General features: G+C 32.3%; 1 protein-coding gene across 1 annotated transcript; it reads left to right on the top strand.

Moving 5' to 3' along the window:
- The first annotated feature begins 83 nt into the window (after positions 1-83).
- Positions 84-27,879, top strand: LOC111057381. Its single transcript, XM_039422495.1, has 15 exons — positions 84-348; positions 799-1,017; positions 4,948-5,262; positions 6,287-6,467; positions 6,949-7,301; positions 11,464-11,672; positions 14,031-14,198; positions 18,357-18,496; positions 18,901-19,036; positions 21,688-21,985; positions 22,277-22,442; positions 23,453-23,646; positions 25,509-25,737; positions 27,049-27,177; positions 27,792-27,879. Exons 2-15 carry the CDS (start codon positions 815-817, stop codon positions 27,858-27,860), a joined length of 2,790 nt encoding a protein of 929 aa, XP_039278429.1. The 5' UTR covers positions 84-348; positions 799-814; the 3' UTR covers positions 27,861-27,879.
- The last annotated feature ends 38 nt before the right edge of the window (positions 27,880-27,917 follow it).

The following is a 27,917-nucleotide window of genomic DNA, read 5'->3' on the forward strand; positions in this document are numbered from 1 at the left end:
TCCTCTTCGTCTATACGTCTGTACAACTACAGCTGACAGGTGATGAATTCAAAAATCAAAATGTATTTTTGAGTTGAGGTTATGTTCTGCTAGAATGATAACAACAGAGTATTAGAAATGTTTCTAATGTTAATTAATTTTACTAAATTCATTCCATTCTCAATTTAAATATATTTTCATAAAAATTTCATTTTGAAGCGTTATAGGCTGTCAGTACTTCAGTTGTTCATTATTTTAGTTGGTAACCTTATTCCATGAACATAAACTAAAGTCTTTAGTTTCTTTATAAACTAAAGTCTTCTTCATGACTGACGCAACTTCTTGTTATTATTATTAGTAATTAAGTAGGTAACTATTCTAAATAAAGGTATTTTATTTTATTTATTCTCGATAGATTTTTTTACAATAATCTAGACACAGATTATTGTCTGTGGTAAGTTGAAAGTTTGTCAACAAATGAACGTAAATGTGACGAGATCAATGATTAAGTTATCTGAAATTACCTTCAGTGAGAAAATTTTAATTTTGTAGGATAAAATACATGATAGAACAAAACAATGAATCAAGGAATCTATAAAAAATATTTTTTTCTTAAACAGGTCAAACTGCATTTTCTTAATTAGAAACGCTTTTGAAGTCTGGAATTTAATGTTGTAGACTTAGTGCAAAATTTAGATAACACACACGTGACAATCAGATTTTGCAACATTACCGTATTTTTTTTTTAAAAGCAAAATATATCATATTCAATTACCTTTTTTGTTATTTCCATTATCTTATTTTCACTTTACTTTACAGGTATAATAGAACAAAAATGGAAGAAGATGATGATGGAATTAGTCAAGCTTGCCGACTAATAAAGCCGCTTTGCGATGATATTATAACTAATCCCAATAGAAAAAATGTTTTGAAATTGGAAAATGTGATCTCAAATTCTCCAAAAACAGTTTTGCAGCGACTGCAGTTTGTAATTTCGTTTCCGATAGAACTCCATTTATTCAACAACAATTCTCTGAGGTACCGGTACATGCATTTTATTCATTTTTATGAAAAGTATATTAGTTTTGCATAGAACTTGAAATTGTAATGCAACTATTCCATTTAAGTTTAAAGAATTTTCCATTAAACAAAGATTAAATTATTTGAGCTCATCAAAGTAGATTAAATAGAAATATATTAACTTTCAATGTTTAAAACTCTCAAAAAAACTTTCTGGCAAGCCCATCTACATTTTCATCTGCTAAGAGCATAGAGGATATAGAGAGCTAATACAGTGAGTGCCCTCTTTCTAACAAAGAGAGAACGGCAATAAGCCAGTCTATCAGCCACACAGAGGCAATGCTCTCTTCTGCTTGCGCAGCAACATATTATGCGGCTCCACCCCAGAGATCCAGACCCAGGCCGTAGAACAGGATGCTCTGAAAAATAAAGAAGTTTACCTTAAGGTAGTGCATGGTGCATGGGAACACCACCTCTCAGCCCTCTCTTTAAGAAGAGCACTCTGTTCAGCCTACAGCAAACAGTCTTCATATGACAGGTCCCTGCCCAGGAACAAGCCAAACAACTTCACCTAACCTTACTCATATTCCTCCCCGTTTCTCAGGCTGAACACAATTGACTGCACTTTCTTTTCATTGAGAAGGAAGAGGTTTGCAGAGAACCAGTTTGTAGTAAACACCTTGGTCCCAATCATAGCCGCCTTAATTCTCCAATACTGATGTCAAAGAAGGTCGTTTCATCAGCATAGCAGATAGTAGCTCTGCCACCCGAACATGCAACATCTTTCGCTGAAATTACAAAAAGCAGAGTCCCCAAGACAGAACCCTGGGCACTTCACAGTCATGACAATCTCTAATCTGCGATTGGCCAACTCTACCTGTCTGCTGCCTCCCAGGTAGGCCTGGATTAGCTTAAGAGGTGACCCATCATTCAAGATTCAAGATTCATTTATTGTCAGAACACTTTAACAAAAATGCAAGACAAAGTCAACAATTAAATAAAAAATTCTAAAATATAACAATAAACATTAATAGTCATCACAGTCACATCGTAATATATACAAAAGAAGACAAAGATAAGCAAATACTATATAATATAATAAACATTTTTAAAACAGTTTTATCACAGTTAAGATAATACACAGACATCACCACAAATCCTCATAACCATATGGACAGCAGTCGATTAGAATCTTTTTAACGGAAAACTTAAAACTATTAATATCACATTCTTTAATATTAGCAGGCAGTTTATTAAATAACCTCTTTCCAAATTCAACAAAACTTTTCAAAGTTAAATGGTAATTGCACTGTGATAATCTAAGTGCTTCTGCTTGTCTTGTAAAATGATTGTGAATATTACTATTTATGGGTAAGATGGAAAGATTTTTTCTGGTATACATCAGACATTCAAACACATAGAAAGCATAAACAGTCATAATATTAAGTTTTTTAAACAGAGGTCGACAATGTGCTCTACTATCTACTTTACAAATGATCCTTATGGCCCTTTTTTGTGAAACAAAAAGTTTCTTCATATTGGTATCTCTCCCTCATGCCAAAATACCATACAACAGGTGTGACTGAATGTAAGCATAATATACAGCTACCAACACATCAATGCTAACAATATTTCTTAATCTACATAACATAAAAATGCCTCTAGATATTTTCTTACTCAATGAAAAAATATGATTTTCCCATTTCTTATTACTCTGCAATGTGATGCCAAGAAATTTGACATAACTAATATCTGTCTTACAACCAAAGTCAAAATCTAACAACTGGGTCTTATCTTTATTGAGGCAAAGAAAGTTAGCAGCTGTCCAGTCCTCAATAGTTGCATTAATCTTCCCCAATACATTCAAATTGGTAAAAATCTTTTCACACTTAATCTGGACTGCCAGATCATCAGCAAACATAAAAGCCTTAATATCTCCATTACTTATAGCAGCTGGCAAGTCATTGGTATAAATAATGAAGAGTATAGGTTAACCCTGGGGTACCCTGTCTGAACCTTCAAAAAATGAGAAAGAGAACCCTTATAAAAAGAAGCCTGAAATCTATCACTTAAATAGGAAATCATAAGCTTAATAGACACATCATCAAACCCATAAAATGGAGTTTTTTTATCAAAATCTCATGAGATATGATGTCAAAAGCCTTTGACATGTCATAAAAACTACTAGAAACTTTGTTCTTACCATCCAGCCAGTTAATAAAGTTTTTCATGAATTCAGATATAGCACCATGAGTACCTCTTTTAGATCTATATCCAAATTGACTATTTGTGAACAGTGAATTACTTTCAAAATAGCTTATGATTTGCTTATAGAGTACCATCTCAAATATCTTTGAAATTATAGGAATAATGGAAACAGGCCTATAATTGTTGTAATCCAGAGATGAACCCTTTTTCAACAAAGGAATAACTTTAATTAATTTCAGACATTTAGGAAATTCACCATCCTTAATACAAATATTAAAAAGGTAACACAACACTTCACATACAAATGGTGCAGCCAATTTCATAAAACATGAATTTAAATAGTAAACATCAAGACAAGCACTATTACTGAGAGATAATATAGAATTATACACCTGCTCAACAGTAATACATGAAAAAGAGAGAGAATTTAATACAGGATTATCTTTTTTGTGAATGTCAAGATAATAAGAAATATCATTTACAGAGGTAGGTACTCTTTGAACAATATTACTAACACTTTCAATAAAGAAATCATTAAAACCACCTGCCGTCAGGCAATCATTTTGTTTACTGTCTTTTAAATCGTTCTTGTTCAGATTCTCTATAGACCACAATTCTTTGGGTTTATTTTTAGCTGTCAGCACACGATTACAATTGTAATTGAATTTGGCTTCCCTCACAGTCTTCTTGAATATTTTTCTTAATAAATTATACTTATCCATGTAATGAACCAAACCTGATTGTCTGAATAACTCATACATAAGCAAACAGTCATCCTTCAATTGTCTAATATCATCATTATACCATTCACAGGAAGGAGCAGCTTTTTTCTTGCACATGACATTCTTAACAGGAAAGCATAGCTCAACAGCAGTTAAAAATTTTCTATTGAAAAACATAAATTTATCCTCCAAAGAATCAATAGAATAAATCTCAATCCAATTAATTATACTAATCAGCGATTCGAATAAAGGAATATTTGAATATCTACGCCAAAACCATCCTTACAAAATCTCTCCTAAGCTATGAGCACCATTCAAGTTGGTCAAGTAGCTCATTTGTAATCAATGGTGAACTTATGCTCCCATGACCGCCCAGGGAAGATATTTTTTGTGCGAAACAGACGGCAAAGCCAGTCAGAAGTCTTTCTATGAATACAGCATGACTCTGCATCATGGTGAACCAACAGCAGGTACCAGTTGAAATAGCCAACACCGTTCATTCTGAATGATAGTCTTGAGGTAGAAATTCTGTTGAATTCTACGCAAACATTCCTCGAATTCTACATTCTTGAAGGGATTTTGTTCTACATAATATATTATTAATTATGTTAGCATCATACTGTTTTTCCTTGTTTTCATTTTATTCTCAAAAACCAACTCAATTCCAAATCAACTATACATATCCTTTTCCCCTTGAAACGAATCATTTTTCATAGCTGAGAATTTGGTGAATCGGACGAGAGAGAGTGAGCGGTTGAATTTTCAAATATATTGATTATCTTCTAAAAATATCAGCTTCATTTTAATATGAAGAATAATTCATCATAGAATAAATGAATAAGTGGGTAATATTTCACTCAGATAATTATTAATTGTTTTGTTCAAAAACTTAGAATGTTATTCAAGGGTGTAGAAAGCTTGTAACAAGTCTTAAATGAATAGGAATACCAATCGTGATTTATACTGTCATTCCTCGTTGCACTCTAATATTTGTAACACATTTTTTTCCTCATTTCAGTTCTGAAGTTAAACGTTACTTGGTTGATGCACTCACTGCACTACTACTTCTCACAGAAACGACATCAATTGAAAAGTTTGTGAAGCTTTATTCAGGTGTTTTCAAGCTGCTCACTCGTGATAAAGAGGCATCGATTGCAACTGATTTGTCTGAGGAGTTGAAGTTGAGCGTTTTGAATTGTGTTTGTGCACTGTTCAAATCGACGCCCTTCCATGTCCTTGAAACTTTGTACGTCAAGAAATACCATCCAATGATGAGCTTTGGTGTGTTTCTGTGTACCAAGTTAGTGAAGGAAGAAAAAATGATCCAGTTAAGGTCAGTCTTGTAAACAAATTTATTTGTTAATTTAAAAAATACCTCTCACATAAAAGATGAATTGTGATCCTATAATCATGAACCTAATCAATTGTGTATTACTATTTAGGACTCTGACCCTGATTTTTTTATCAAAATACTAGACTGGAAATGTCACGGTATTTCCTCTAATCAATTGTAGAAACAAAAACGAATTGAATATGACAAATCAGATACATACGCATATTAATGTGTTATAAGGATTGGTTTTGAACTATGTTAGATTGTAATTTTGATAAATTTATTTATTCATTCGTCAATAATAAAAATACATAATCATGAAATGATTGGATATAGCAATCCTTTACTATTCCATTATCGTCTTTTATTGAATTATTACTGAGTATTTTCCTCATATCTTCTCAAATTGAATATCGTATTTATGCATAGAAAGGAGTATTTTTCTTCTACAAAATTTGTTGATGAAAGACACATTTTCGTAATAGATTCTTACTATTTGCCAACCTATAAGTAATTTCAGAGTTGCGATTTAAGGCACTACCGGAAAACAGACAGATTTCTGCACAAATAATATGAATTTCATTTTCATTTTAGTAGGTACATCGTAAATTGAAAATGCTTTGAAAAATTATATTCTTAGATAGTTCTACAATACCTCCATTAAAATGGCAGGACTTTTTTCAGATAATTATTCAGCAAATACAGCCTTTTTTCTCTTCTCTAATATTTCTCATCTCCACTTTATAGAAATAATGAAGTAAGAATATTTTATTCTTCCTCAAAAATCATAATATTTTATAAATATCAGTACAGCTTTATAGGTGAAATGCGTTCCCAGAACAGGCGGTTGCATGTGAATGAGGTACTGTACAAGTTGTCTTACATTACAATTTTGTGTGGCACTGGACAGTGTCAAACTCTTGTTTGGCATTGCCTTAGTGATCAGCCGTTTACTGCAAAACATTCTAATCATAAATTTAAATGTTCATATTATTAAATTAATCAATTTTATCTTTGTTCTCAGAGTGACCGCGATGAAATGCATTTTGCATGTGCTACAACAGCATGATAAAGCTGAATCGACAGCCGATTCGATGTTCATGTACAATGTGAGTAACATTGCTGTGCTAATGATGCCTGGTATTGTTAGCGTTGCCACCCTTGCTGCTTGTGGCGGTCATGTGCAAAATCATCAAGTCACATTGGTAAGAGCATTCATTCCCAAAACATCCTTTTCTTATTGATTCAATTACTGCAACATTATTCTTAAATGAATCCTGTTGCTTATTAATCGCATTTTCTCAAAGTCATTTTATGAAGTTTATATCTAGAAATTGTAGTGATTTTCAGGGCTACTCAATAATTTATTGAATGAATCAACTAGTATCTACCCTTTGTATCTAAATATATTCTCCTCCTTTTTGCAGAGTAGAATTTCCTCAAGCAGACAGTATTGTATCCAATCACCTGTAATATAAACTGTATAATTTAATTTGTTATGTAAGTTTTATGTCATGGAATAAAACTTGATTTCATTTGAACTATTCAACTCCACATCAAAAAATACTGCAATAATTGATTCTAATTGTTCAGTTCCCTCCATATGATTTCTCTGAAGTTTAAATTATATTCCTAATATAATTCATTGTTGATCTTATCTACAATTTGTATTTGTGTATTTTACAGATGGGTGTAAGACTTTGGGGGAGAACCATTGCTCTTTGTTTGAATGACAATTACAATGTGAGCAAGAGCAAACCAGGCGATAACTGTGATAAAAATGAGTATAATTTGCATTGCATTGATACCTTCACTAAACAGCTTGGATCGGAATTACTTCCGGTTTCAAAGAGCAATTCGAAAAGTGTGCAATCACTTGAAAAAGATAATCCAAGAACTGAAAAATGGATTAGTGAAGTATCCAGCAAACTTGAAGCTGTAATACAGAAAATTATAACTGAGTCACAATCTCATAAAAATCACAAAGTTCGCTTGCAATTAGTGGAAATAATAGACTTACTACTTTCATCTTGTGTTTGGTGAGTTGATGACAGAATTCAGATTCCAAGTTTTGTTTTATTTATATATTATCTTAAAAATCCACATTTGAGCCCTCAAGGGGTTGAGTTTGGGGTTGAGGGGAACATTTGAATTCCACGTCATTGTTGGTATATTAGGTTGATAGCACTGTTACTGCCTGTTTTGTCATCTCATCAGTTCTATTTGCAGTTAGTCGACATGGAGCGTTACACGAAGAAGCAACGCATTGTGATTCTCCAAACGCTCTAAAAGTACGGGAAATATTATGCCAAATCAAAAATTTTATGGAATTTTCGGTCGACAAATTAGTTTAACAGTTGAAGAGACTTATTGAAAAGTTCGAGGAAACAAGTTCGCTTTTGGATATTAAACTTCCAGGACGCCAACGTCTTGGCCGGTTTATTGCGAACATTGCTGCTGATGAACTTAGTTTCATTGTGAGTCCAGGGCTCCATGGAGACACATATTTTGTTGAAAAAATGGAAGTGTGTCACCGTAGTCGTGTAGGGCATTTTATTCAGATATTGTATTCCACAATTACCGCAGGAATGCACTTTCCATTGTAATGGAAAATATCGTAAAATTATAAGTAAAGTGATTATTGAATTTTTAATTCAAATTCTGCGTTCTTTTTGGCACACTATATTTTTTTGTAATGAAATTAATTTTTAAACTAGGGAAATCTTGTTCAAACCCATGTCAGTATCACTTTGAGGAGAAATAGCTCAGAATCATTCTGAAATCGACGAGAAAACTATTCATCATTACCACGCTGAAAAATCAAGCTAAAGTGAGCATCACTACTCAATTTTTTTTCTTGTATTGCAATTTAATTGTTTTAAGTAGCAGATAACTGATTTTCTTCTTTCAATAGTTAGTATATTAAAAAGCGAGTTGCTTCTTCTATTCCTATTACAATTTATTTGGAAAAATCTATCTTGACTTCAATCAATCAATAATCCTTTATTGTCATAAAACACAAAGTGTTGTAACAAACGTCAATATACAATAAAATTAAAAACCGTCAAAATATTTTTTAAATAATAATAATATAGTCAAAGTAGTATTTTTGTAAAAAAATTTACAACTAAATTGGCAAATAGTAATAAACAACAGCAATTGATAAATAGCAGGTATTAAAACGGGATCCAACACAAGTCACAACAAAGCTGTTACAGTTAAACAGATGAACACTGAAGCTATTCAAAAAATTCTCCAACAGAATAAACACATCTTTCTGTAAGTAAGCCTTTTATGTGTGACTTGAATAGTGAGGTACTCAACAGTCTTACTTCAGGGGCAAGCTCATTGAATAACTTAATGGACATGTTTCTCCAATTCCTATGGGTACTCGCATATTGGTGAGAATCAATTCTGAGATTTAACCTTCCTCTGGTATAATAATTATGTATGTCACCATTTCGACTATATTCATTAAGGTTTTTTTTTCATGTACATCAGACAAGTAAAAACATATAAAGATGGGAGAGTCAAGACGCCTAGTTTACGAAAAAGCGGCCTACATGTTGCTAGGGGTGGTGCCTGACAAATTATTCGAATGGCCTTCTTCTGGAGTCTGAAAAGTTTAATAGATGCCGAACAATTTTCCCAGAGCTGAATCCCATAGGCTAAATGGCTATGGATGAGAGCATAAAAGACACTCATTAAAACTTCATGATTAACTATGTGAGTTAATCTACGTAGGACAAACAAACCCTTACTTAAATTACCAGCTGTATAATCATTGTGCTTTTTCCAATTTAAATTCGAGTCAAGCATGATACCCAGGAATTTGAGGGAATCTGTGCCAGTAAACCTAGGGTTAAAGCTAAACTGTAGGTCACAGGTTTTCAGGAGGTTAAGACACAAATTGTTTGAAGCACACCAATCCATTATATTTGATGTGCTCAATTCAACAACTGTCAACATTTTGTTTTCCCGTCCCATTCACCAATAAGCCCAGGTCATCGGCAAAAAGATAGGGTTGGGTTTGATCACAGCAGTTCCTTATCACACCTGACAAATCATTTATGTAAAACAACAGTGGACCAAGTATTGAACCCTGGGGGACACCATATCTAACCAGCTTACCACTTGAGAATTCGCCGTTTCTATAGACAAATTGCATTCTGCGACCCAAGTATGAACCAATTAGATCCACGGCTAACTTGTCAAGGCCATAGAAAGAAAGCTTTTCAGATAGAATATTATGCTTCACTGACTCAAAAGCTTTATAAAAGTCAAATGCTCTGAGGTTCACAAGTCTCTTGTGCTCTAAGCTACTGATGACTCCCTCAATAAGATCCAAGACATTATCAGAAGTACTGAGATTTTTCCGAAAACCGTACTGATCTCGAGAAAGTAGACTGTTGTTTTCAAAGTAATTGACAAGCTGTTTATGAAGGAGCATTTCAAACAATTTTGATATTATTTCTATGATACAGATGGGTCTGTAGCTTTCAATGTTGGCCTTATTACCCTTCTTGAACACGGGTATCATTTTGACTCTCTTTAGTTTATCAGGCAAAATACCTGAAGCTAGGCACATATTGAACAAATGGGTTAGGACTTCTGAGATATATGGAGCTGCTATTTTTAATATTGAGGAGTTGAGTCCATTCATATATAAGCAATTGCTGGGGTTCATTTTATGAATTGTGTCATATACCTCCTCAACAGTGAATTCCTGAAAACTAAACTTCGTTTCTGGTTCAGGCGTTAATGATACATAGTGACTGAAGTCAAAACTACTCTTAGGGATATCTTTGCTTTGTAAAATTATTTTTTCCAAGAAAAGAAAAACTTGTTTATTCGATCTACTGACAAGTTGCAAGCATCGTCCAGAGATGAATTATTTGAACCAAGGTGCTTCTTTACTACTACCCAGGCTGATTTATTCTTGTTTTTACTCTCATTAATGAATTTACTATTGTAACTGAGTTTAGCCAGTTTGATTTTAGACCTGTAAGTCTTTCTAAGATTGTTATACTCTAACTTGACCGCTGTTGAGCCGAGAATGCTATATACATGAAACAGTTGTTCACATTTCACTTTCAAGTCCCTCAATTCATGTGTGTACCACTTACTCCTAGCACCCCTTAATGTACTTTTGAGGACTAGTGGATCAGCCGAGTTGACAGCCCACAGAAAAAGTTCATAGAAAATGTCAACTTTCTCATCTAGGTCAATCAGTTTGTAAACAGCTATCCTGTTGATTGATTCCATACATGCTAAAAATATACTAGTCCTACTTGAGCTAATTTGTCTTAAAAAATTGGACTATTGCGTGTCTTACTGACAAAGGATTTATTATCAATTTTTATTTTTAGGTTTAAAGCTAAGTGATCGGAAAATGCCGTATATAGAATTGCACTTTCCCATCGAGTATAATGGATATCTGTGACGATATTGTCTATGCAGGAACCTCCGGCTTCTAATCTGGCGGGTCTTGTCATCTGTCTTGTAGTGATGGTTAGATTGAAACTGGCCAACAAATTACAAAGATCATATCTGAAGCTACTCTACAAGTTGAAGTCTACATTGAAGTCTCCGCCTAATACAATACAACAGTCGAAGGCCGATAAATAAGTCGATATTCTATCCAAGGTGTCCAGGAATTCACAAAAAGTACTTAATAAAGCACTACATGGCCTGTAAATGGCAACAGCTATCAAGTTCAATGGAGGCAACCTTATCGCACAAGCCTCGCAAACCATTTCAACAGATAATTCTTTCACTCTGTGCATTTCCTTGAACTCTATCAAATCGTTTAAGAATAAAGCTGAACCACCATGAATTCTAATAGATCACTAATTCACTAACTAAATCAATCAGTTATACCATACTCTCGAAGTAAATTCAACCATCTGTATTTCATTATTTGATGTAATTAAGTTAATGATTAATTATGAAAAACAAACAATTTGATCTATAAATATGAAGTTGGGAAAGCCCCATGAAATGTATGCCCCTACCAAAGACTTTTTTACTTTAAGCTCCCTTAAATATTGCAGTATATGTAAGTACAGTACTTCAGTAAATTTAAACATTCATAATTGAATAAAGTATAAAAAATATTCATTTGTCTCAACTAACACCGCCCTCATTTCAAAAATAATTTCCTGTTTATAATTTGCTCAAACTTAACTACTTCCATTGCAGGAATATGCGGCAATCTCTAAGGTATATGATTGAAGCACTGATTGTTTTGAGCCAAGATGAAATGGATCTCATATCAACTAAAAGCAAAGAAGCGCTGGAGAAGTTCTCTCGTTTATGTAGTTTAGGAACTGGAAAAGAATTCCTAGAGCTGGTGGAGGAAAATTTCTACTCATTTATGTCGTCGTTTCCCAGATTAGTTCTGAAATTTGGTGAGTTCCATTTATAGTATTATAAAGGAAATGATACATGAATGACACATTACTTATGTACTAATGCACTGATAATCTCACTTGCAATTTTACATAGATAATCTGAATTTACCAAGGATGGATATAGGCTTATTTTCATTGCTATTAATCAATGAATTAGGGTTTAGTAATTAAAACAGATTTATTCAAATTGAGATTCAAAGTTTACGTACGGTACCGGTAACTACAAACGCCCAACCAAACAGAGCTTACTTCAAGTGACTCCGTAACTTAATTGGTAGCGTGCACAACTCATGAATGACAGGTTGCGGGTTCGATACCAATTAAGCTCTTTTTTTTCGCTAGAAATTTTCAACCCTGATGAAGATTTTCTACGTAATTTTTGCAAAATAATGAATATTATTTATTTTTGTGTGTTTCCCGGACATAAGGAGATTTCATTTTACAACACAAGTGCATTTTATCCAAGTGCAAGGCACGGGATACCTGCTATTATAAAACAAGTTTAGAAATATGATTCCATAGAAAAACTTATTTTTCCTTCTCACAGAAAGTGGTAAATTCATCATTAGTCCAGTCAATATAGACATAAAAAAGGGGGTGTGCTTGCAATTTATATTGTAGTTCTGATCTTTTAATACATTATTTGGGTACATAAGAGAGGTTCAGAACCAATTTTTTCAAGCAAAATTCCCTTGTGCTGTATACAGGGTGGCCCAAAAACCTTGCATTTTCGGCTCATTTTAGAGTTTTCAGCTATTTCTGCCAATTCTCGTAATAGGACAGAAAAATTTGCTCCCACCTTTTTTTCAGATCATAAATTGATGAATTCATCTACAATTTAGAATCAATCGTTAGTTTCTATGATGTATCAGACTCGTTTTAGAAACTCTTGATCAACAGTAAAATCACGAAAAATATGTAAAAACTGAAATCGCCATTTTTAAAATCTTCTGTAACGTTCGAATTGTATTGGAATCGAAAGTATTATTCATGGAAGTTGGTAGAGGGGGACAATTTTCAGATCCTCACTCGATTTGGAAATTTTATCAGAAGTATTTCACAAGACATGCAGCTTTGAATATAGAAATCGGCCATTTTTTGTATATTGGAATATGGGCTTAAGTACACTCAACAATAAATTTTTCGACCGAATTTAACGTATGATACATGATTTTGGACCGCCTTGACGAGCCGAGAAGAATGAAGTGTAGTACGATGAAATCTGAGCATTGTGTGAAAAGTTATAAGTGTTTGAAATTTTGATCCTTGAGGTGTCCTTAAGCGCGCCTCTCCACTAAGAAATACTGAAATGAAGTGCATCTAACGAGTGATTCTCATAGAACTTAACCTCATGATTTTATGTCATAGTGCAAAATATCAATGTGAGGACAATGTAGTTGGTGATGATGGTTGAAGCTGAAAATTAGGTGTCTTTCACAATACAAGGAGCATTGTTGTCAGGTATACCTGGAAATCTATTTGAGATAGATTGCTCTCCCTGATTTCAGATTGTAGAGCCTAAAAATACGCTCAGAGGGATTTCGAGTTATACATCTAAATGTTAACAATCGGAAGATATTGTTGATCCAAAACTAAAATTCATCAAAATTGATTTTTCCTTCAAATTTCATTCATTTTTGAAAAATCATAACTCAGTACTCATATGAGATAGAGAGTTCCGAATGATCTCATTTTATTCAGAACTTTATGGTCTAAAAAAAGGTGAGAGCAAATTTTTCTGTCCGATTACTAGATTTGGCAGAAATAGCTGAAAACTCCAAAGTGAGCCGAAAATGCAAGGTTTTTGGGCCACTCTGTATCTAGCACGAGGAAGTTTTGCATGAAGAAATTGGTTCTGAACTTCTCTTATGTAACCAAATAATATATAAAAAAATCAGAACTACAATATAAATTGCATGCACCAAATGTATATAGTGACTGGACTACATACAATTTGGGGTTTCTTATGAATTATAATCAATTATTGAAAGGAGGGGGAGTGTATTAAATCGTATATATTATTCATAATGTAAAAAAAGTTTATATTATAAAATAAATAGTATATAATATTTTACTTATATTATCATTATCTATCAATAAATTGATTTTATCTATAAATGTGAATGAATCATTTTCTTCAATTCTTGTTTTACTCATGCTACTAAAATAAAAATTTTAAACTCACAGTGAGATCTTGTATTTTTAATAATGTAGAATAATTGAGCAAATATCTCATTTTGTACTAATTGCAAAGTGGCATAGTGAATAATATATGTATTTGTTACAAATACGAACTATCATTACACGGCCATTTTCAAATCACGAACTCTTCTTTGTTGTTTGGAAAAATGACAGGTAATAATGAGATGATATTGCTGAACGGCTATCTGGAAGTATTGGGTCCTTTTCTACCGCGCGTCCTTTCTTCTGACAACCATCTCACTTGCCTCATCACCTGTCTCACTCAAGCTGTCCTGCTCGATACTAAGTCCATATCTCTTCGATCAGAACTCTCGTTACGAGGTGAAATTATTATTTTATATATTATTCACTCAATCATTCTACTATATTAGTCCTACTCAATATTTATTTTATTTATATACTATGGCCGGGTTGCATAAAAGCCAGTTAAATTTTAATCGTGATCAATTTCTCACCGGCTTTTGTGCAACCGGGCTTATGAGTTAAAAATTCAACTTAGTTCTACATATTTTTGATGTGATCAAACGTCTAGTAAGACTAACACTTTCTTGTAAAAAAATTGTTATCATTGCACTGTTTCTGTCATTACTTTTTGTGTTGAATTTTGTATGAAGATCTATTTAGTATATATTCAGAGTGTTTACAACGTACAAATTATGGCTCAGTCACAAGTAGGAAGACGCACGTTTATCAATGACAGAAGCTTCAGAGAAATAAGATGTCTTCTAAATATCAGTTTCAATAAAGCTGAATTTCTCAATTTTAAAAGTCATCAATCATGAATGTCAAGGATTTAACCAGTCCCTGGCAATGGCATAGTTCCACCGTTTGCAACCAGAGTCGCTTGAATCGTTTCCACAACCAACTGATGAATATATGCGCTCGATACATAGATATATGATTTACAGTGTTGCCGTATTGACTCATCACAGTCTTAAAAACAAACGGCGTTTGGCTCTTCTTGCTCCCTATTCATAATAATATATAATTTATTGTGCTTGGCAACTGTCCAAGTGTAGTTGGACAGCGTTCAACTGAAGGGGCTATTAGGAATGATACTATCGATAGTCAGACAGTCACTCTCGATCAGACACAATCTGACACTGACAGGATCAGAGAGAGTAGTCACTCGTTCTCTTTCACGAATCTTATTTACATAGCCTACTATCGCCTCTCTCCCTTCCTTTTCTTTTTGTCCATAATATAAAATGATTCTCCCTTCTGTCTCACCTTTATAATCATTTCATTTCATTTTTTAAAATAAAAAGTAAGTTGAAGTCTCATACATATGAGATACTTTATTCATCAAATGTAATAAGCCTTGGTATTTCTCAAACTGAGGATTGTTAATTTTTGGTTAATTTTAATGATAAAGAAAGGAAAAAGAAAAAAGATTTTGTCGAATTCCACTATAACATTTTTATTCACCAAAACTAGTTTTCGTTGCCTATGGCAACATCTTCAGTGGCACTGAAGCTGATATTGACAGGAAGCAGATGGGAAACATTACAGGCACACCTGTAATGTTTCCCATCTGCTTCCTGTCAATATCAGCTTCAGTTGCCACTGAAGATGTTGCCATAGGCAACGAAAACTAGTTTTGGTGAATAAAAATGTTATAGTGGAATTCGACAAAATCTTTTTTCTTTTTCCTTTCTTTATCTTAATATGGAGAAGTTCCACAATATCTCTGATAAAAGTGTTAAATTTATTTAATTTTAATGAGTTGTACGTGGTTATGAAAAATGTATTGATTACAAAGTTAGGTGGAAAGAAGGCCACATACATAAGTTGAAGTCTCATACATATGAAATACTTTATTCATCAAATGTAATAAGCTTAAGTATGTAATCAGCTTGTAATAAGCTGAAATAATCAAATGTAATAAGCTTAAGCTTGTAATCAAGCCGTAATAAGCCTTAGTATTTCTCAAACTGAGAAATTGTTAATTTTAATGAGTTGTACATGGTTATGAAAAATGTATTGATTACAAAGTTTGGTGGAAAGAAGGCCACATATTGTAGTGCGACCATAATTATAATATACTATTATTAGGTGTCTAATCACATCCAGTTAATCTTTATGATGTTAATCTTTTATGATGCGTGCCCATCAGTATCAATATTCTCACATTTGAAAAACAAATTTAAAAGGTAATTGAAAATAAAATAAAAAATGATTAAATGAACTAAATAATGCTGAAGAAATTATAATATTCTTGATTGAAAAAAATTTATTTAAAATAGTTGAGAAATATTATTAACAGATGGAAAGATTATCACGGAACTGGATAAATTATGGGAGACAAATTCAAAAGTGAACTGAGTTTATTAACATAAGTGAGTTTTTGATCTTGGAGAAAACAAATAACAGTTTTTAAGAGTAAATTATTATTCAACTGTGATTGTGATTCAACTGAATCAACTAGAACAGGTGACATAAGATAGTTGTGGATGAGAAAACTGTGTGAGGTCTACTGTTCACAGAACTACTAGTTATAAAGTATTGATTTAGTATAGTTCAGAGATTAGTCTCACATGACTATTACATTTTATCAGTTTGAATGATTTTAAGAACATTTCCCATGAAAATTGAATCGTCCATGTACTATTAATCTCACATGACTATTACATTTTATCAGTTTGAATGATTTTAAGAACATTTCCCATGAAAATGAAGCGTCCATGGATTGATAATAATGAGTAGAAAATGTAATTTCTACATTGTAATTTCTACATTTGTATTTCTACATTTCAATTTCAGCATTGGAAAGTCAAGAGAAATACTGTAGTTCAATATTAAATTTTCTTCACCTCTAGAGCTGCTTTCATCCATAGTAACCTGTTATCCATTTGTCATTTTATATGTAGAAATTTATGCAACAATAAATATTTCAACTGAAAATAATTTTAAAACTTTCAAGTTGCTCCAGCACCATATTATTTTTATGGTTTGTATAAATATTTTGTAGAGACTTTTGTAGAAGTGAAAATCGAAAAGACCTACTGTAACTCTATTTCTGACTTTTTAAATATGTAAACTGAATTTTGGTTGCAGAGACAAGGTTCATTATAATTTATGACTCAATTAAAATAGTCTAATAATTCAAAAATTTTGCAATTTTTTCATTTGTTTATCACCAACTATCTATTTGCTAACATTTACTTTACAAGTAAGTTTGCATATGAATTTTATCACAAACTCTACTTAATCTGGAAAGCAATTAATTCCAATAATAGAATTATGAGGTAAAACAGTTGCATCTATAATTTGAGAGCAGCTTTGCATTTTATTTCAAATAGATTACTTGTATTATCATTATCTATCAATAAATTGATTTTATCTATAAATGTGAATGAATCATTTTCTTCAATTCTTGTTTTACTCATGCTACTAAATTAAAAATTTTAAACTGACAGTGAGATCTTGTATTTTTAATAATGTAGAATAATTGAGCAAATATCTCATTTTGTACTAATTGCAAAGTGGCATAGTGAATAATATATGTATTTGTTACAAATACGAACTATCATTACACGGCCATTTTCAAATCACGAACTCTTCTTTGTTGTTTGGAAAAATGACAGGTAATAATGAGATGATATTGCTGAACGGCTATCTGGAAGTATTGGGTCCTTTTCTACCGCGCGTCCTTTCTTCTGACAACCATCTCACTTGCCTCATCACCTGTCTCACTCAAGCTGTCCTGCTCGATACTAAGTCCATATCTCTTCGATCAGAACTCTCGTTACGAGGTGAAATTATTATTTTGTATATTCACTCAATCATTCTACTATATTAGTCCTACTCGATATTTATTTTATTTATATACTATGGCCGGGTTGCACAAAAGCCAGTTAAATTTCAATCGTGATCAATTTCACAAGAATCATTCAGAGAAGGCTTCTCTTATTGGTTCTCGTGAAGTTAATCACGATTAAAATTCAACCGGATTTTGTGCAACCGGGCTTATGAGTTGAAAATTCAACTTTAATTCTATATATTTTTGATTTGATCAAACGTCTAGTAAGACTAACAATTTCTTGTAAAAAAATTGTTACCATCGCACTGTTTCTGTTGAATTTCGAATGAAGATCTATCTACGTAAAGATCTATCTAGTATATATTCAAAGTGTTTACAACGTACAAGTTGGGCTCAGTCACAAGTAGGAAAACGCACGTTTATCAATGACAGAAGCTTTAGAGAAATAAGATGTCTTCTAATTATCAGTTTTAATAAAGCTGAATTTCTCAATTTTAAAGTCATCAATCATGAATGTCAAGGATTTAACTTAGATTAGAATTTTTCAAATGGAAGATTTCCAATTTAACCAATTATCAAATTTTGTTAACCTTAATTTCTTTCTAATCTAATTATTATTAATGCAAATTTATTTTCCAGAAATGGAGAGTATTCATGCACTCGGTAAAGTTAGGGTTATAATATGACGTTTAATATATACAATTCATGTGTTATAGGTGCTCCTGTCTCGATGGAGAATCACAAAGGCTTAATAAAAGAGGTGTTCAACTGTTACAAAGATTTACCTGTGTGGCCAGCATCTGAAATTCTTGATCTTCAAGACTCAGTCAATAAACAACAAATAAGAGTTTTACAGGTATGAATATTGTCTAGCCTCATTATCAGGTAGACTCTCTTCTTCGGATATTTTTCTACACGATTCGCCTCTCTACTTATTTGAAAATGAAGGTATTGCACTGTTGCAGTTCAAATCATGTAATTTAATGTGCAGATCATGACAACTGAGACTCTTGACTATGCAAATACACACACTTCATCTATTTATTCAGTGGCCATTCACTGTAGGCTATTGTAATTATACCAGATTTATTCTACTTGTCACTGATTAGTGAAACTGAGAAATTATAGCTCAAATAAAGTAGTCTTAGTAAAGTCTAAATAAATTAAATAACAGGTACATAATTTATTTCCGACCATATTTCTGACAATTTGTGAAACTTCTAAAATCTCTAAATTGACATAGGTCTTTCAATGTTGCAGCTATGTCTTGCTATTGAAGGAATGGGCAAAATGTCGGTGGCTGTAGGGAAAGAGATATTCGGACCCATGCTACTTCATTCACTCTATGCCATCTTGGAAGCTGCTGGAAGTCCATTGGAAGTTGTTGCTGCAGCAGGTAAGAAATCTTTATATTTTTAATTCCTCTAGTAGCTAGTTTTTATCCTTTGGTACTCCTGTGATCACAATGACCTCCAGTGATACTACGACAGAAATTATCTTACTACACCTGTTATTCAAGAATATCTTCTACTTTACAGAATTCTTATAGGGCATTTCCTTTTCCACCCATATATTTTTCAATACTCCTCGTATTCAGATGACCTCATTTGGCAGATATCACTTATGAAAAAATTCCATTGAATATCTTTGACCCTACTACTCTTTTTTTAAGGATATCTCCCATTCAAAGCAGGATATTCAAGGATTCTTAGGGCACCATTACACAGTCATATGTATGATCATATAATACAGATCCTTGATACGCGTATTTGACCAACTTTTATCAGATATTTGATTCCCTATTAAACCCGTGTTTAATAGACATAATAGATATTAGACTATCAAGTATTTCATGAAAATCAATTATTATGAATCCAATATCAATTATCATAATATCTAGTGTATTAGAGCCTCCTGTATTTGTTGTTACTCCCATTATCTCGATTTCATACACTACTATCCTCATAAAAGACGCAACTTGATATGTATTAGATATTTTTCACACCAATATTTACGGGATATCTTCTGTTCATTACAGACTTCTCAAAGGATATCCCATGCTCTACTCCTAAACCTCTTATAATTCATATTATATTGATATCATCATAGAGAAAAGATAGCATAAGGAGATATCATATGAAACACTTATTGACATGGGCTACTTTTAAATTAATAAAACAAAATAAATCTTATAGCACCCTAATATTTCACCGAAACTACTGGTTCAACTATTTTAAAGTTTTTAAAAATGAAGGGTGCTATAAGATTTATTTTGTTTTATTAGATATCATATGATATAGGTAGTTTATGTTCCAAATTTCAATCCAATTTTTTGTTAATAAAGTGATCAATCAGCTCAATGATCTTCCAACATTGAATGTGATGTCTTAATGCCTCTGGCCAGTACATGTAACTATCAGCTGGTCTTTAGTCATGGAATGCACTATTTAGTGCCGTGAGGAATAAATGTGAATGAAATGATCCACTTCATCAAGGTCTGTAGAAATATGTAGGACCTTCATCTGTACATCGAATATGTAGGGGATGGTACGAGAGAATGGTGAATGGAATGTGGGAGTAGTAATTCAATTTTGAAATGAATTTATATTAGTAATTTCGAGTATTGGAGAAGGAATACAAATGCATTAATACTTGAATACAATCAGTTTAATAATTGGGTACAAATTCATTGATTGAAACAGCAAATTATCCGATCTTTAATTAGCAATTATTCGGTGATATTTCTTATAAATATTTATCACCAAAGAAAGGCATATCTGAAACAATTGACTAGTACGTGAAAACATTAGATTGCAGCACGGGGCTTTATGGCCAATTCTTCCAATATACCAATAGGAGTACACTGTTGCCGTTTCTATGCTGATTCTATGGACAAGGCTTACGCTCTCTTTTTCACTTTCTCTCGCACAATTAGCTCACAGACTCTTATCTCTGGATTCTGTAAAATCCGGCATCACTTTACTCCATAAGAGCTATATTGCAATCTAGGGTTTGCACAGACTATAGAAACAAGTTAGAATAAGATACGCTAATAATAATACGATATTATAATAATTTCATCAGATTATTGCTGGATGATCTTGTGGTAGACCTAGTCTTATGGTCCACATGAGAGTATTCAGAACAATATGAAAAAAGGACAAAATTATTACAGAATAATTTCTAGGTATATGACAATATTTATTTATTCATTTCATAGCATAATACAAGCGTGCTACAGGCTGACACCCAAATTCGCTCATGAAAGAATCAAAATTACAAATAAGTATTATATTGCAAGTAAACAAGTTTGAGTGACCTAATAAATTATATTGGCATTTAATTTCAGTGGAAATTCATTTTTGTGGGTCCATTTATTACTATTACTGGTGTTCTGCCCTAGGGCAGGTCTAAACATGATTCCTCCTTCTCCATTCCTCTCTGTCCTGTGCAATTCTCTTCATCTTGGAGTACTTTCCCTCGTCCCTGATATCATCCGCCAACTTCACTCTTCATCGTCCCAGCACCCTCCCTGCTTGCACAGTCCCTTCCATTGTCTCCACAAAAATATTAATAATAATAATAATTTATTTTAGGTAAGTCGACCTTTTCAAAACACAATCCGAAAATAATATCCTATATAATTAAACGACTGATGTTTTGTGATTTTTCTGGCTTCAAATTTATTAAGGTTTTTAATATTTTTCAATTTAATAATGCATTTTTCAAGTGTAATAATTCATCGTTTCACATTTCTGATTAACCAAGATACATAATTTTTTTAGTATAATGTATATTTGTACTGTACATTTTGTGATCTTTATAATAAGTGTTTACATAACCTTATTTGGGGTATTTTTATAAAAATTAGGGAGAGAAACAGTTTTGGGTTTATTCTGTAGATTTTTTACCAATCATACATTTTATGATATGATTGTAGAGTGAAATGAATAAATAAATTATATTCTGAATGAAGGATACATTTATATTACTTTTATAAATTACTACTTATTAATTGACCTATTAATATGACTTTCAATTTGTATTGTCAGGTGCTGGAACAAAGCTACGATGTGTTTCAAATGAATAAAGTGCAATCTTATTTGAGGGCATTCTTCACATTCATCTGTTGCATCCGGAAATGGGAAGAAGACGAAAAGATTATTAACGGCAACATTCCAATTGATCGGTCCGAAGATAGCGATCGGATTAAAAGTCCCATTGAAGTTCTTTCAGATTATAAAAAATCAAAACAATTAGTAGAAGAATCTGATTCAGAAGAGGAGGACACCGCTGATTTGCGAACCACTGAAGAAAAGTTTAGGGATGAATCGGAAAGATTCAGGTTGGTACATCAATACAGTTTAGAGGCTATTCTAAGAGTATTTTAATACTTCTAGAAATGAATTATATAATTATTGGAATTACACAAATGTTGGAAAGAATCATCATTATAGATTATAATAATCTATTCTTTGTTTGCTCTGATACATTTTTATCCAGGTATATTATACTTGCAATTTATTATCTTCTACAAAATATATTTTCCATAATTTTCATAATGAATATTCACATCGTTTTGAAAAATCGTCCAATCTTTGAATAATTTATAACTTTACTCATATTTATTCCACAGAGACCTGCAAAATGACAAATTGGAGGATGTTGATGATACAGTTGATGAAATGGGTTGCGAGAAGAAGAATGTTCCTCCACATATAATGTTGGTTATCAACATTTTGAAACGTAGTCTCAACTTTCTTCCTACAAAAGATAGCAGTCAACAGATACTAGTTATCCAGGTAATAGGATTATCAATAGTATAGAACTAGACCTCAATGATTAATTCTATAATTAAAGTTTCATTGACGGGATCTCAATAAGTGTTTTTAATAATGAAAGTCAATGTTCTTATTTCCTGGGTAAAAACCAAAACTACTTATTGCTTTAGAACTATTGAGCACAGGCCTGCATCTTATGTACTTATTTTTTAGGCAAACTTCAAATAACAGTGTTCCAAAAGCTGTTAAGATTTACGCTTGTAGCTTTCAATTTTATCTTGAAAGTTATTTCATTCTGATCTTGAGTCATTGAAACATGAAAATATTGCAAACTCTCTTTCCCATATAAATTCAAGTCATTACTACCTCCAAGCTTCAATTTTCCATTCACTTTCTGCTAAAAAAAATACTGAAATATCTATAATCAAATTTATATAATATCGATTCCATGAGTGTTATGAAACTGGAAAAGTTGAATATGTTGCACTAGTACTCTTTTTCATAACGCCCTTCCTTCCTTCCTTCCTTGTTATTTATTTTATCTATTTACAAATATATCTATCATGTACTCAAATCTATCAATGTACTATGAATGGAAACGTTTAATATTTCACTCTATCTTCCTCCATTGTTAATTATTTCATCAATGTACAAAATCTTGAATGAATAATGCCATGTCTTACTGTCATTTATCATCCTTTACTATCAGAACTGTGAAACCAAATTCATTTTTTTAATATGACATGATTTATTCTAACTTGGTAAAATTAAATTAATAGCAAACTTTTCAATTTTTTGTTTAATATATTATTATTCGTAATGGTTGAAGAGAGAGATCTCCACCAAATATGTAATATAGAGATGAAACCTAGAGTTTTGGTGGGTGAAATTGAATACAACGGTTAAAAGAAAATAGTAAGTAAATAAGTAACTATTTATAAGTAACTATTTATTTCAATATTTATAAGTAAAAGTTTTCAAAGTTTTTTAAATGTATTTAAGATGGTTCAAGGAGACTTTTTGATTTGCAGGTACTAGAAGAAGGTGTTTTGCTTCTAAAGCACTATCAGGATCAGCTTCTGCCTGTGGTGCATCTGATCTGGTCCCCGCTAGTCAACCGGTTCAAAGGCGCACCATCTGAGCCACTGCTCATGCATCGGGCATTCCTGCTTCTCACCACTCTGGCTGCAACGTCCAAAGACTTCATTCGTCATGACACTCTCAAGTAACATATCGGCTTATTCAAAATTTCAATATGATCAGTTTGATTATGATGATGCGTCACACAAACCTAGCTTTTTCTATATTAGAAACCTTGATTTGCAGCCACTTTCAAGTGGACAGTCGAAAACCTGGGCGTTTGTCTAGCTTCACACACATCGATTTTTGGACTACGATTTTTTCGCCGTCCCTATAAATTCTATTAGATTAAACAGATTATGTTTGTCAAGTTCCGTTTAATCGGAAAGAAATCATAAGGACGGCAAGAAATCGTAAGTCTAAAAATCGATGTGTGTGTGTAACTGGCTTAATATTAAAGTACTGGCTTACTTAAGTAATTAATATTACTCGTTTTTTAATCACAATGGTTTGTACAACACGTTGCTTTGCTTTTACATTAGAATGCTTAGTGCTTTATAATTTCTGATAAACCCTTTGCCAAATTCTGATTATTCAATTGATAGTTTCAGATCTGTTTTTTATGTGTAATGTTGATTGACCCATCTATTACTTTGCTCAATAGCTACTGAAAGTTAAAAGAAATAATATAAGATCTGGAACAAAGTTGATTATATAATGTATCAAACCTACATCAGACTGTATAAATAATTTTTTTCAATATTCCATTTCGTAAAATTCATTTCTATGCCATTAAAATCTAATCATTATCATATGATAAATTCATTGCAATGGTTTCAACATTGAATTCTCGTTTTAAATTTTCCTTTATATACATAAATAATACATACTTCAACCTGTGATTTGAGTTAATTGAGTAAATATCACATAGGCATATCTATTTTCTCAAGATAAAACCAATCCCTTTCATGCTACGTTCCCATAGAAAAATAATAGAAATGAGATTAAAACACAATTTAGAAACATTGTGATAATATAATAAGAATATAGAGAAAATATTGAGTCATTAGAATGCAATTCACATAAATATGATCATAAATATCAGTAGATTCATTTCTTCACCATTTTAATATAAATTTCATGGTACATCATTAAAACGAATAACGCACGTACTTCAAGAGTTTCTCAGATACCAATACACAAGAATCGTGTAACATAAATAGTATATAGGTAATATATAGATCACATAATAATAGAACAAATAATCAACATTTTAAAAAACAAATATATTCTCCAAGCTAGAAGAATATCCTCATAACGTCATAATATACTAATCATTTTATTAATAGTTTATCTTATAGACTTATCAAAATGAATAAACTTATAATAATAATAATAATATCGAGTGACCTGGCTGGCTCAGGTCTGGTGTCAGAGTTTTCAGGTCGCAGCTGATCAATTTCAGGGCCTCTGACATGACCTAACGACTGCTTTTTAGGCAGCCGGGACCGACGGCTTAACGTGTCCATCCGAAACACGGGAGTGGCCCGAGATAAATATCTTGCCCGGGCCGGGATTTGAACCCGGGCCTCTGAATCATAAAGCCAGCATCTGATCCAGCATCTGAACTTATAATTATTTATGAACAAAAAGAATTGTCTTTTCTCCAAATGAAACATTTTTCAATTCCAGTTGCTAAGAACCAATAACCTACTTGGACAGGGAAAGTTTGTGTTCCCTTCTCGTGCAAGTGTATGTGGGGCAACATGATACATCAATAAATAAATCTCATAATTTATAGAGTTACGTATTATAACTTTTCAAAACTTAATTTTTCATCGTATATAAAATTATGACTGATATTAGCTACAGTTTTCTAAAAAAAACTCGGATAAATTCAATTGTGAAAAAATTAATTATGAAAAATTATAACTAATTGTGAGCTATTGGTTTGAGGTGTTGGTACAAGTAATTTCTTTATTGATAATGTCTTTCCAAATTTTTCAGGAGTGTTTTTCCTTCTATCTGCTCATATCTGAAAGAAACGAGTGCTAAGAGCCATCTCAAAGACAAACAATCATTTTATCGATTATCACAAGAGTATAAACTGCAAAGATGTATTATTGAGAAACTTGGAAAATTAGCTTTGGATTTGGAAGTATTTGAGAAAAATATCTACGATATTTTGGATGCTACTTCGCCCTACCTCAGCTGTTATCAACCTCAACCTCTTCAGGTTAGTTCAAACTCTTACTACTTATTCATCCAGCATCCAGCAAAAAAACAAAACAAAAAAAATCGATTCAAAAATGTTTATCTTCAGAGATGAGGAAAGTCATGGAACTTTAAATAAAAATTATAGGTTATTATTACCGAAAATCATTTCTTGTGATTCTTCTTCTTCTTCTATATGCCGGCTCCGCGACGGAGATTGGCGATCATCAATGCAATCTGGATTCTATTGACTGCAGCTCGGAACAGAGATGTTGAGTCAATGTTGAACCACTCTCTCAGGTTCTTTAACCAGGATGTTTTCCTTCTTCCAGGCCGGCGTCTTCCTTCAATCTTGCTCTCCATGATCAACTGCAGGAATCTGTACTTCTCATTGCGCATCACATGTCCAAAATACTGGAGCTCCTGACTCTTAATACAATAAAGAACCTCCACTGTAGTCCCAATTCGTTCTAATACTTCAGAATTCCTCACCCTTTCTGTCCATGAAATACGAAGAATGCGCCGATACAACCACAGTTCAAACGCCTGCAGCTTTGCCTCCAATGCCTTCGTTAATGTCCATCCCTCATTACCATACAACAACACTGGAATGATGTAGCACTTCAACCAACGAATTCTAGACTTGAGAGCAAGGTTCCGATTGCATAATACCCCTCTCATTCATAATTCCTCTCTTGTGATTGATCGAAGTGCTAAAATCGTGTCGCTGTCCTTTGTTTTTTATGAAATGTTAAGAAATCAAAACAGATATTTTCTTTTGTTTTGACAAAAACACGATACAATTGAAATAATTTACTATCACTGTCCACAGTAAAATAAAAATAGAATTTATGCAGTCGGTTTCCTCCAAAATAAAAATACTAAGGTATTTGTTAAACTATTTTTGATTTGTATGCCAGTAATAAGTCAGTGAATAAAAGTTATATATTTTTATAACTTTGTGCGAATAATGATAAAAGTAATTATAATGGATTAAAATGTAGATAATTACAGAAAAAATAAGTCTTCATTTGATTTCTCTTAGAATTTGGTTCTCAATATTTTTATATGATCTGGTAAATAATTAAAAATATTGGCTCCTAAAAACAAAGGATTGCTGATAAAAATTGTTATAGGATATAATGAAGTTTGGATGCCAGTAACATCAGGAGAATTGAATTTAACAAGTTTGATAAGCTTTAATGGTATTCCATGAAAATATTTATATCATAATCAGACATCTTGAAAAAAGTACTAAGATTAAATTTTTTGTTTATTCCATGTTAGTGCTCTATTCTATCAATTATCATTTTTTGTGAAAAACGTTTTGCAGGATGCATGTATCAACTTGTACCTCAGCTTATCAACTAGATCATGTGACTTAGTTTGGTTGCATTTGCTGAGCATATGGTCTCCAGAGTCATCTTTTGTGTCATGTCATCCAGGATTTAATACCATTGAGGTAAGTCATTTCATCGCATTTCATGTCATTAATTGATTTAAAATATATAGAAGTAAGTGTTCAATCAAGCTCTCAATTTTCAAATGTTCAGTTCATCAAGATTCAATATATTCAACAATAATGTATGTTACTGTAATTGAATAAGTTGTGCCAGATATGCATACTAAGAGACTTGTCACATAAAAAATTGGGTTGTAATTTACACTATAAATTGTGTAATCACATTATTTGGTTTGTGTCTCTTATAAAACTCCAAATCCGCTTCCAATGAAATTAAATTATCTTTCATTAGGCAGAGTTAGGATAATCTAATACAATATTTATAATCCAACAGTAATTTACTGAAAACATATTCGGACAATTTGGATGAGAAATAAAAAACAGGTAACGAATATAACTTTTCCTTTCAAGGTACAGACTTATACGCCACGAACTCGCGCATATCACTTAGCACCAGCTTATGCTATGCTTATTAGGTCTTCATTTGTACAGGAAAAAAAGGAACAGGTGCTACATCTCTAATTTTATTTGTATTGAACTAGAACTAGAAATCTCATGTTATGATCTACGGTCATTACATTAAAAACTTTCTGATGATTTTTGTCTCTTTTCAGTTGACCGAACATTCTGAGGACTCTGAATTTCACAAAAATGTCAAATCTCTTCTGAGTCAACTCTCTTAATAAAGATTTTGTTATGTAATTATATTTTGTGAATAAATATAGACCTGCTCTATATAG

The sequence above is a fragment of the Nilaparvata lugens genome, chromosome 1 (genome assembly GCF_014356525.2).
Source record: "Nilaparvata lugens isolate BPH chromosome 1, ASM1435652v1, whole genome shotgun sequence".
Classification (NCBI taxonomy): domain Eukaryota; kingdom Metazoa; phylum Arthropoda; class Insecta; order Hemiptera; family Delphacidae; genus Nilaparvata; species Nilaparvata lugens.

Excerpts from the sequence above, each read along its gene's own strand:
- LOC111057381 (XM_039422495.1), top strand. The coding sequence starts at position 815 with ATGGAAGAAGATGATGATGGAATTAGTCAAGCTTGCCGACTAATAAAG. Across the intron at positions 7,302-11,463 it reads CTACTTTCATCTTGTGTTTG|GAATATGCGGCAATCTCTAA; the intron begins GTGAGTTGATGA and ends CTTCCATTGCAG. Across the intron at positions 22,443-23,452 it reads AACAGATACTAGTTATCCAG|GTACTAGAAGAAGGTGTTTT; the intron begins GTAATAGGATTA and ends TTTGATTTGCAG.